Source organism: Schistocerca serialis, chromosome 10 (assembly GCF_023864345.2).
Source record: "Schistocerca serialis cubense isolate TAMUIC-IGC-003099 chromosome 10, iqSchSeri2.2, whole genome shotgun sequence".
In the NCBI taxonomy this organism is placed as follows: Eukaryota; Metazoa; Arthropoda; class Insecta; order Orthoptera; family Acrididae; genus Schistocerca; species Schistocerca serialis.
The window spans coordinates 218106471-218119217 of NC_064647.1; the positions used below are offsets into that span (position 1 = coordinate 218106471).

General features: G+C 41.6%; 1 protein-coding gene across 1 annotated transcript in view; it reads right to left on the reverse strand.

Annotated features, from left to right (window-relative positions):
* The window catches only part of LOC126424706 (ice-structuring glycoprotein-like), a 103457-nt gene that overhangs the window by 77304 nt on the left and 13406 nt on the right, over positions 1-12747 (reverse strand). Inside the window, exon 4 of the mRNA XM_050087429.1 lies at positions 10255-10313. Within this exon, the coding sequence (XP_049943386.1) occupies positions 10255-10313 (59 nt within the window). The remainder of the gene's footprint in view (positions 1-10254; positions 10314-12747) is intronic.

Sequence of the window (12747 nt, forward strand, 5' to 3'; positions counted from 1 at the left end):
CGCCCTCTTTGACATGGCCATTTACATGTCAGAAGGTTTCAGCGGCCACTGCTGATGATTTTTATTCAGAATTTAAGCAGTGCCGAAGTTTTGAACCCGGTACTCATGGCGCTACTCCTAGGAGTGCAATAGGAAAGGAAATGACTAGTACGACTTAGTGATTCAAGGTACTCTCTGCTACGCACCATCACCACCGAATGGCTTGAAGAGTATGTATGTGGCTGAAAATGTTTTCCATGGGTGGAATAATACCATACAAGACACACATAATTCCCTGCAAAGAAACAGATGCCATGGCGTATTTTCTGATGAGCTGAGGTTGAGCTCCGTAGTTTCTTTCTGTAAGTTTTCCGATGATGCTATTTCGTGGTGACACTTTTAGCTGGTTTTGGGACAGTGTACACGGTGAGTTAAGGGCCTTTCTGAAAATGTTTGAACGGGTGTGAATTCCTAAGAAAACAAACTGCTGAGGTCATAGATCCCTAGACTTACACACTACTTTATCTTAAACTAACTTATAGTTAAGACAACGCACACACCCATGCCCGAGGGAGGACTCGAACCTTCCGCGGGAGGAGCAGCCCAGTCTGTGACATGGCGCCTCAAACTGCGCAGCCATTCCGCATGGGTGGACCTTTCTGAAGTGGCGCCAAGGTATTTAGACCCAAAACAATGTTCCAACTTGATGCCCTACCAGTTCCTTTTTTTTTTTTTTTTTTTTTTTTTGGATTGTGTCATCAGTCTTCTGACTGGTTTGATGCGGCCCGCAACAAATTTCTCTGCAGTACCAGCCTCTATATCTCAGTGTAGAATTTGTAACCTACGTCCTCAATTATTTCCTGGGTGTGTTCCCATGTCTCTCTTCTTCTACAGTTTTGAACCTCTACAGCTCCCTCTAGTGATATGATTTTCATTACCTGATGTCTAAACAGATGTCCTACCATCCTGTCCCTGCTCCTTGTCAGTGTTTTCCACATATTGCTTTCCTCTCCGGCTCTGCACAGAGCCTCCTCATTCCTTATCTACTTTCTTCTGTAGCACCACATATGAAATGCTTCGATTATCTTCCTCATTCCTTACCTACATTCTTCTGTAACACCATATATGAAATGTTTCGATTATCTTCTGTTCCGGTTGTGTCACAGTCCATGTTTCACTACCACATAATGCTGTACTACAGACGTACATTCTCAGAAATTACTTCGTCAAGTTAGGGCATGTGTTTGATACTAGTAGACTTCTCTTGTCCAAGAATGACTTTTCTGCCCCTGTTAGTCTGCGTTTAATGTCCTCTTTCATCCGTTATTGGTTACTTCACTGCCTAGGAAGTATAATTCCTTCATCTATTTCGTGACCATCAATCCTGATGTCAACTTCCTCGCTATTTTGATTTCTGCTGCTTCTCATTACTTTGGCCTTTTTCTATTTACTCTCAGTCCATATTCTATACTCATTAGACTCTTCATTCCATGCAGGAGACCATGTAGTTCTTCTTTACTTTCACTCAGGACAACATTGTCATTAGGGAATCGTGTCATTGACATCCTTTCACCTTGAATTTTACTTCCACTCCTGACCCTTTCTTTTATTTCCATGATTGCTTCTTAAAGATGTACAGACTGAACAGTAGGGGCGAAAGGTAGGGGCGAAAGACTAGATCCCTGTCTTACACCCTTTATAATCCGAATACTTTGTTCTTCGTCGTCCACTCTTTTTATTCCCTCTTGACTCTTGTACGTATTGTAAATTACCCGTCTCTCCCTATAGCTTACCCCTATTTTTCTCAGAATTTCGAATATCTTGCATCATTTTACACTGTCGAACCCTTTTTCCAGGTCGACAATTCCTATGAACATATGTTGATTTATCCTTAGCCTTGTTTCCATTATCAACCGCAACGTCAGAATTGTCTTTATGATGCCTTTACCTTTCCTGGAGCCGAACTGATCCTCATCTAACACATCCTCAATTTTCTTTCCTATTCTTCAATGTCAGCAGCCTGGATGCATGAGCTGTGTAGCTGGTCCGTACTCATGTAGGTGCGTTAACAGTCTGCAGTGGGACATTGTATGACACGCTTTCCGGAAATCTAGAAATATGGAAAGCTCCTCTTGGCCTTCAACCATGACTAGCAGGATATTATGTGAGAAAAAAGCAAACTGAGTATCGAACAGATGAAACGTTTTAAACCCGTGATGATTTACGGGCAGAAGCTCTTCCACTTCGAGGAAATTTATTATGTTCGAACTGTAAACATCTGTTACTTGAGACTTAGCGCTAGGCTACAGATTCGCCGTAAATGCAGGGTAGGTCAGGTTCAATCCCGCTCAGCGCTCTCTGTAAGGCAGGTGGACGCCACACTGAGTGAAACTACATCACTGATCAGTGGGACTCTGAAAATGACAGTCTAGAACTAGCGCCTAAATAGAAGGTTTATTGATTGACAACTCTTGCACCACCTCATACACGTCATAAACTACCTGCATACGCTGAAAGCAAGATGATTGAACTAAAGTACTTACACCTACTTCATGACAGTCAACCATCAAGATCTAGGTTTAAATCCAGAAGGAGTTTCCTCAGTTCAGGTTCAACACTACTCCTAGACGCACTGTCAAAGTGCAACCGTGTCCAGATAGCGGAGACCGACTTCTCTAACGTGGATAAATTCTGCAGAGTGTCTGCCACCTGAAGTTGCTTTAGCTTGGTCCACTTGCAAATACTGTTTGGTCCTTTCTCCCGAATCAGGCAACCAACTTGCAGATAACTGAGCAGCCTAAGACCAGAAGTTGTTAAACCCAGGGACATCTTTGTCAAATGGTGAAATACAATGGGCCGATATAATGTTAATGCCGAGAAGAACAGAGAGTGCAGGCCGCTGTGGAAGAGCGGTTCTAGGCCCTTCAGTCCGGAACCGCGCTGCAGCTACGGTCGCAGGTTCGAATCCTGCCACAGGCGTGGATGTGTGTGATGTCATTAGGTTAGTTAGGTTTAAGTAGTTCTAAGTTCTAGGGGACTGATGACCTCAGATCTTAAGTCCCATAGTGCTCAGAGACAACTGAACCATATGAACGAATAAGTGCGCTGTTTGTTATAGCGATGCCAATAAAAACAACAAGGAATTGCGGCATGAGCAGCTGCAGTTCAAGATCATACAACGCCATGTGGTTCCAGTAGGAAATAAAGGAAGGTTCAAGAAAAAAAGCAGGTGGATATTGATTCCGGTTACGAATGGGACATAACTGAAATGGCTTCAAATGTAGAACAGGCAGTCGTGTGCAGCGACGCGCAAACAGCATCAGACTTTACACAAAGGCTTATCATGGCTCTGAGCACTATGCGACTCAACTGCTGAGGTCATCAGTCGCCTAGAACTTAGAACTAATTAAACCTAACTAACCTAAGGACAGCACACAACACCCAGCCATCACGAGGCAGAGAAAATCCCTGACCCCGCCGGGAATCGAACACGGGAACCCGGGCGTGGGAAGCGGGAACGCTACCGCACGACCACGAGATGCGGGCAAGGCTTATCATATGAAAATTTTTACAGCATTCAGAAAATTATGTTATCAAAGAAATGTGGTCACTTTATGTTTAATATGAGGTGGGGAATTGAGCACCAGGTAGGCTCAGGGCTGAATTAAGTATACAAGGAAATTTCCGTCCCCTTGGACACTCGATTAAGAACCAGTCAGAAAGAGAGCTAAGTTTCTTTTAAGTCAAAAACTTGTATCTAGTGCAAACACCTTGTCCCACCTAGCCATGACTTTTAAAAGTAAGCAAATGCTACAGGATCGCAGCAAAGCGTCGCTTAAGCCAAGAACATGTCGCGATCTCACTCACAAGGGTTCAGGGAGTATGAGGTGAAACAGTAGCCATTCACTGTGCCTACAAATAGAACTAAATACAACGGGACAGCATTCTTATGCTTTACGACGCTCTGTATACCAACTGAACATTCGCAGCAACCTGCCTGATTAGCTGATGCTAGTCGAAGAGCGTAGTCCACGCAACACAAATCATGCGTGTGGCAGGCGATGATGCGAAAAGACTAACATTGATAACTGTATGTCTAAACCATCAGCTTCTTCCAAGAAGACAGAATAGCCCGATATGTTGATAGTGTGTGCGAAATGTGCTGCGACTACAGTTGTCAATAAAGAAGTAATAAATCAAAACGCCATTGCTAACGAAGAAGTTTTCTTGCAGATAGAGTGAAAATGCAGTAAGTAATGAAGTTTCCTCCCTCCATGATTTTTTGGGCGGCTGTCAGCGAGAACAAGATTCGTAAAGGTTTGATATTATGTGTAAAATTTGTTCCTAGTCACTAAGTGTTGTCAGTCTCAAATAGAGGGTGAATAACGTCTGGGTTTCATGTGTCGTGGGCTAAACTTCTTTTTCAGCACCACCCCTTTAATCGTTAGATGGCTCTTACCCCTACAACGAATCTTTCCAATCATTATGTGATATGTGTACAGAGTTTGTTCGAAATAAATAAAGAGGTTTCGTGATAGATGTGAAACATGCAAACATACATATATACACACATACATGCACACAGTCTTATAATATATACGGATTTTACTGTAGTATTGTTTTAAGTTTTGTTTAAATCGATTAATAGGCTTCGGAGGAGATGTGGAACATACATACATACATGCACACATACACACCCATATTTTGATAATGCTATGGATGTTACTGTAGAACTGCTTTATGTTTGGTTGAAATCTATCAAGTGGATTCAGAGGTGATGTGAAGCATACATACATAAATTCACACATACATACATACATTTTTATAATATGTATGGATGTTACTGTAGCACTGTTTTACAGCAAGTACACAGACAGAATATTAGCCATGATAACACGGCGTAACACTGCTTCTAGCCTTGAGAACTGCCTCAACTTGACGAGAAAGACAATCAGCAACTTTCTTCAGACATGCCTCATCCAGCTAAAGCCAGTCATTGATGATAACATTCCACAGAGATTCCAACTCGCAGAAATGATAATTGCCGTGTTTCGCCTGCTGTTCCAAGTAGCCTTAAATGTTTTATACAGGATTAAAATTGTGTGCGACGTAGTGCCTAACACTCCATTAAATGAATTTATGCACGCAGACTTGTTGGCAAGGCAGTTGTTATCGTGGTGGAATCCACAACATACTCATCATGTGGAAACAAAAGATCTTACAGTACCTGACGACCAAGAATACTGGAATTGAATTAAACACAGCTGGTTCTTGTTGACGGTAACCTGAATAAAGGGGACCAGTTCACTGTACAAAAAATCCTTCCTAAGCAACACATAATCACGTCCATACCAAATTATACTCTACGTACACAGCAGCTTAATCTCCTCATTAGGCCTCGTTGTACGCCACGACTTGCAGTATTTGGAAAGAGGTAAATTGCATCAAACCATGCCGCACATCTCCAGTCAGTTTTTGCCCAGTCTCTGTGTTTTTCTGTTCATTGTTAGCATGAACTTGATGTGAAGGTGTGATCAATGCAGTGCAATTCCCTTCACAGTGATCACTTGGAAAGTGGTTGAGATAGACCTGCATTCACCAAGGACGCTAATCCCATTCAGTCTGAAACCAGTTCTCATTCACAAGACATGAGACTCCCAAGTCGGTTAGAGTCTTTTTTACGACCACTGTTCATACACCACGCTGTTTTGCTGTCAATGGTACACAATTCTACATAGATACGCTGGGCAGTCCGCACTGATGCACAAAAAATAGGACAAATTCACTCACGTGTGGGCACGGGTGCGACCAAACATGATAGCTCATTTCCACCATTCTGTCATGTTGGAATGGTTCAAATGGCTCTGAACACTATGGGACTTAACGTTTGAGGTCATCAGTCGCCTAGAACATAGAACTACTTAAACCTAACTAACCTAAGGACATCATACACATCCATGCTCGAGGCAGGATTCGAACCTGCGACCGTAGCGGTCGCGCGGTTCCAGACTGGAGCACCTAGAACCCTAGAACCGTTCGGCCACAGAGGCCGGCCTCCTGTCGGACTCATTCTACTTTTCTGTATAGTGGGAGTATTTTCTTCTCTGTAATAAACGTTTCGGTAAAACGTAAGTATACAATACCTATTATTTCCGCAGTAACAGTGACAGGGACAAATTAAATAAAAAGCACTACCGATAAGTGTTACGATCTATCCTTTACGATCCTAACTTCGTCTTACGTCTGTTTTTCTTTTATTGGATGTTCTCAGCACTCATGTGAATCTCTGCTAGGACTGTTTCACTATCAGAGAAAATGAGTGAAAATTACTGTGCAAAAAATTTTCTCCCTGACTACGCACTGATGCTGATACCTTGATTTCTAGCTCGGGAATATTGGCTTCATTAACAAGAATAAGAATCCCACTAATTTGTTTACATGTGACGAAAAGCACAGAAATTCACCGCCCTCTTACTATGAGCTTTATCTCAAATTCTGTATACATCTCACGATTTCTATAGTGTGGTTGGAAATTTCAGGTGGTCACTTTTCATTTGGTTTGATGTGTAGATGCAGTTTAACATAATTAAACGTATGCAGCTGTGAAAATACGTTTTTTGGGTTGGATAAAGCGATAACAGTGGTTGATAAGTGTCATTACATTACATTTTCGTTGCTGTACTAACCCGGAGCTTCCTGTTATTTTTGGAGGAAATTTAAAGCTTTGGGGTGTTGGGACAGGACATTCAAGGTGAAATCAGGGCGAATAGGGACGCCGCAGATAAGGAATAATGTGTTCTGGGAAATGCTGAAATGCCAAATCAGATCAAAGCTGCTAGGGCCATACGCGTTTTCCGTAGAGAAGCGGAGGCCCGAACACAGGTATATCGGCGCCTACATGCTACAGCCAGGAACTGTGGAACAGTATGAACCAAGACCTAAAACTCTTTAACATTCGGAGTTCAAGCAAAGAAAAGATGCTTTTTACAGCCAGTCCTATAAGAGATGATCCACTGAAACCTTCTGCAGCAAGGAACGTGCCAAAGCAGGGGTTCGCAGTAGGGACTGTTTCAAAAGAACGTTCTGCACGGTACACACGTCTTACCCATTCTAAAACACATGTAAGCAAGACCTAGGAACAGTAGCTTGTACGCGGTTAACAGTCTGGCACCAGGGAACGAAGTTACTTTTTTCTCTGAATTATTTTTCCACTGCCGGAGAAAGCTGTTTAAACAGCCAAAAAGACCTCATTGGGTGGTAGCTGTCTTGTGCCATCGATATGACTTACGGTTCAAGTACTTTTCTTTTTTTTTGAATGGGGGGGGGGGGACAGGGGGCAGAAAAGGAGTTGATTAGATATCACATACTACGAGAGTCTGGTGGGAGATTTTTGACGAGAAAACCACTACGCCATTCGTAGAGCAAATGTAACATGTTTAGGAACGTTAGACTGAATTCCCTTGGCGAGAAACACAGCATTTCTTCTACTTTCTAAAGAAAGACATTTCATTTTGGACCTTCACTAGGCGTTGCGTTCGGAATTGCAAATTAGACTGAGACGTGAAATACGGAACGGCAAACTTCTAAAGCAGTTCTCCTCTGCAGAGAGTCCAGAGTTTTGTTGCCCTATATTGGACTCCTTTCTGAGCCAATGACGGATTTAATAATATGTAATGAAAGGTCATTTTCCCTCTAGCGTTTCACATATTGACATTACTCTTCTTCTCATATTTGCATGGGTTATAGATGACGAATTTCATAAGCGAATATATCTTACGACAGTGCATTTAAAATGTACCAGATGGAAATAGGCCTGCACGACGACCGGCTGTGAACAGCACATATTGTTCTTGCTGTTCGCTTTTGTACAATCAGTACTTTCTGTCTAATTGGTGATTTACACAGGAAATTGGTTCCATAAGACCTAAAGAGTGCAACTGGGCAAAATATGTCAGGAGGTTAAATCATTCTTTTCCAAGACTAGCATTTACACGAAGAGCAAAAGTATCTGATCTTAATTATCTGAGTAGCTCAGTAATAAGCTTCTTCCAGTTCATCTTTTTTATCAATATGTACACCCAGAAATTGGAATACATTCTAACCTATTTGAGGTATGTCTATGTCAGTTGTTGGTGTGACTATACTTGTACAGAACTGGATATAGTGTGTTTCTTTCAAAATTAAGGGAGAACATTATTTGAAAAATAATTAATATCGTTAACTGTCTCTTCTAGGATTTTTATAAACAGATTTACTACACGTCTAGTACGGTGGGCAAAACGTACCAGTTCAGCTTGTTGATCGTGGGCGGTCATTCACATGTGCGTGGAGCAGACGTCGACAAAAATTTGAACGCTGTGGGACTCTGTGTGAGATTTTTCCCCAATCACTAAAATTTTATATCCTTCCAACATTGTGTGAATTATTCATCACAACGTTCTGCATTCTGTTTCTTAAATATGATTCAAACTAGCTGTGAGGCATCAGTTCGACATAACTTGAGTTTATCTAGGCGTGCAACAAGATGTAAACAATCAAACACAAAAATAACAACTGGGGATACTTTTTTATTTGAGACTTGTAATATTTAATGGGTGAATGTATAAACAGCATTGTCAGTCGAGCTGTCCTTCTGGAATCACAACTGCAATATGCTGACAAAGTAAACTGTTTCCACTTAAATGTGAGAGTAGTCTGGAGTATATTGCTCATTCGAATATTATATTAGTTATGTTCTGCTTTCTGTATTTCCTGAAGGCAACATCTTTTATTGAATAATTACAGATTGTCGAAAATATTTTTTGACAGCTCTTGAACTTTGTTATTTTACGTGATCTGTGTGTAATCTGAAGTTATCATTCTACGTATGTTAATTATTTTGTAGGTGATATTCATTGCTATGTTTCATGGGCATTGCCTTATCAAAGATGTAACTACCGTGTATCGCTTCCTTTAGATTTCAAACTGCCTGCGCTCAGACCGATGTTAGTAATTATTTTAAGCGTAAGTCTAGAAGATGATTAATTCCTTCTATCTTTTGTTAAGTCTCACGTCCATTAGATTGTGCAGTTGTGTGCTTTTGAGCAGTACAACACTTACGAAATAAAATAGTTTGTTTTTAGAATAAATATTCTCTTGGTCTGACTTCTTCCACTCCCAGCTCTCATCCTAAATCTTTAAAATTTGTTGCCAATTTTTTTGTATTTCATGTATATTATATTCTATCCCATGGTGCGCAGGTGTGCAGGTGCAAAATCGTCTTTTCTACGTCTTTAGCAACATCACAGAATACCTATGAAGTGTATGGTCACACATTGGTATGTGCGAGTAGAAATACGAGTAAAATCTTTTTGATGAATTGTGTAGTCATTAGGATTGATAGGAAGACATGGATTTGCAAGTGGGACGGATATTATTCGACGTGTGAGGAAACTTCACCATAATATGGAAGCAATGATTTTGGTGGATAAAACAGAACTATGGTTTTTGTATACAAGCGGTCTTTATTTACGTAAATAAAAATGAATAGAATGTACAGGAAACAATCGACGGTCACTGACTTGAAGATGTAGAAAAGATGGTTGGTGTTATTAGTGGCAAGACCGCAACCTGTGAACAGAATAAAACCACATTTTTATTCTACTTAGTCTGTAAGTCATATAGAAACTGAAGCTTCAAACGTAAATTGACAGATCATAATTTTGCACAAATTTCCTTCATTTAGCCAGTAATTATACAATAGTTCTTAATTAATTACGTAAAAATTCCAATAATAAGACGTATTCATATTCATTAAACGGGTGAGGCTGACATCGGCAAATTTCGCATTAAGTTTTTAGCACAATTTATTGATTAATTAGGCAGCCAATTCAATTAAAAGGGCTAAATAAGCGTGAAACTGATTCAGAAGGAAACAGGAAACTGTAGAAAACTTGATAAACAGCAAAATTGGCAATAGTTCATTAGAAGATAGCGTTCTTTAGTATCGTCACAAACTTGTACTAAATGACTGAGTATTGTACGTGAGCGGATCCGCAAACAGGACACTATACTGATGTTACACAAAAGATTTATGAAATTAATTTTGGTCTCCCTTAAGCTGACTACATTTAGTTAATGTTACGTTCAACCTGCGCCTCTTTCATATCTAACGAACGGTTGAAAAATTAATCACTTAATGGACTGGTAATAATTTCGCTCTGTGGAGTCACTTTGAGATTAACACACTAAAAGTAGTTTCTTCTGCTACATACCTCTCAAAGCAAGCTGTCACTTAGTGGAGGGCGTACTTGGAGATGGCGGGAGCTGCGTAGGAGAGAGAGGGGGCAGCGTACCTGTAAAAAGAGAAACACGAAGTCATCACTTAGTCTGCAACTACTTGACCCCTTGTCGTATGCTTCTGTGTAAATCTCCTCTCGTTACGAACGTGGCACAGTGAAAGATAAAAATAATTTTTATAAATAGTAATACTTGACGTTTTCATATCAGCGTTATCTTCTTGCACAATGACAATAAACGTTACAACAAGTTCTTATGGTGTGCTTCAAAAATACAACGTATTTAAGTAAAACTGCTAAATAAACCATAACTGCAGCAGAGTAAAATTGATCACGCCCCAGGAGCTATGACGCTAACACAGTGTGAAACTGCCTCCAGCCTTGATAAGGGCTTCAAATTGGCGTAGCAGAGAGTCCTCAAGTTAGTCAAGGATTGTCATATCCAGATGCACGAATTGACTGAAGACTGGGCTCCGTAATGACTGACGTATACATCATCTAATGTTCCAAACACACTTAAAACAAAAAAGAAGAAAAAGGACGCACCGTTGAGAAATTACCTGGATCGGACGGGAATAGGTATAGGTGCTGTACATGCACTGAGAAAAAAAAATGATTGCAACTTCAGAAAACATTGGTATTTACTCTCGAGAAAGAGCTTCACAAATCAGGAATGTAAATAACGCGTTGGTCCATCTTTCGGCCCTTATGGAAACATTTATTCCGTTTGACGATGATTGGTAGATTTTCTGGATGCCCCCTGAGGGATATTGTGCCACATTTTGTCCAACTGGTTCGTTTGCTATTCAAAATCCCAAACTGGTTGAAGGGACCTGACCGTAACACCCCAAAAGGTCGCAGTTGGAGCTAGATCCGGTGACCTTGCTGGCCAAGGTAGAGTTTTGAAGGCACGAACACAAACAGTAGAAACTCTTGCTGTGTGTGGGTGGGCATTATCTTATTGATGTGTAAGCCCAAGATGTCTTGCCACGAAGAGGGGGAAAAAACGAGGTTTAGAATATCTTCGACGTACCGCTATGCTGCTAGGGCGCCGTGGATGACAACCAAGGGGATCCTACTAGGAAAACGACACCCCAGACCATCACTCCTGGTTGTCTGGCTGTATGGCATGTGACGGTCATGTTGTATCCAGCGCTGTCTGGAGAATCTCCAAACACGTCTTCCGTGGCCATCATGGCTCAGTACGAAGCTGGACTGAGCAATGAAGACAGTTCTATTCCAGGCCGAAGACATTAGAGACGCCACTGGACAGTGTTGGGATACCAACCTCACTCTCACCCGCCATGTGGCCCGACAACAGGATTGTATGGGGTGGCATTTATTATCCTACCCGGACCCCTTTGGCATGCTTACAGCGGTACGTCGACGATGTTCGACACCCTGTTTCGTTGCTATTGTTGGTAGGACTTCCTGTGCTTACATTTCAGCAAGGTAATACCCGCCCTCACACGTCGAGAGAGTCTACCGCTTGTCTCCGTGCTGATCAACACCACTTTGGCTAGCAAGGTCGCCGGTTATCTCCCCAACTGAGAATGTCTGGAGCATCATGGGCAGGCCACCCGGCTGTTTTCAGGACTTTGAAAATCTAACGCACCAGCTGAATATAACATGGCACGATATTCCTCAGGAGGAATGCAGTGATTCTATGAATCAATGCCAAGCATAAGGGCCCGAGGTAGACCAACAAATTACTGACCTGCTCAGTCTGTGAAGCTCTTTCTGCTTAATAAACCATACAGGATTTCTGAAATTGTTACGATTAATTTCTCTGTACATGTAGATCTACTGATTTTTGTACCATCCTGATAATACAGTTACCGTGCGTCTTTTTTTATGCTGTAGTGTAGTTCCCAATATGTTCTTTACGACTGGGTGCTACAAGTTGCCTGAGTCTTAAATGGAACAACATCGTATACATGCAACTCATCTCTGTGAGTCGGCCGTTGTGGCCAAGTGGTTCCAGGCGCTTCAGTCCAGAACCGCGCTGCTGCTACGGTCGCAGGCTCGAATGTGTGTGACGTCTTAGTTAGGTTTAAGTAGTTCTAAGTATAGGGGACTGATGACCTCAGATGTTAAGTCCCATATTGCTTAGAGCAATCTGAACCATGTCTGAGAACAAGGCTGTTGTCATGTTGGAAGACGGGAGAGTCAAAAGCGTACTCGTGATTAATGTGTACATGAAAGGGCAACACTTGGTCACCGAAACTGTTGAAAATTAATCTCGGTGCGTGTTGTGTGTGACCTGAATCAGTGGATTCCAAAACATCACAGAATGTGCTGCAGACAAAATTACACTCTCAGCGTACTGTGGGTTAAACGTCTCATTGGGCTGTCGGGCAATCGGTCCGCTGCATTATCTGGAAAGAAAATAAGGGCACTACACATCTGACCACACTACACACCTCAGATAAGCTTGCGTCCAGTTTTTGTGTTGTTTGGCCCACTGAAGGTGTTCTTACTTACACGTACC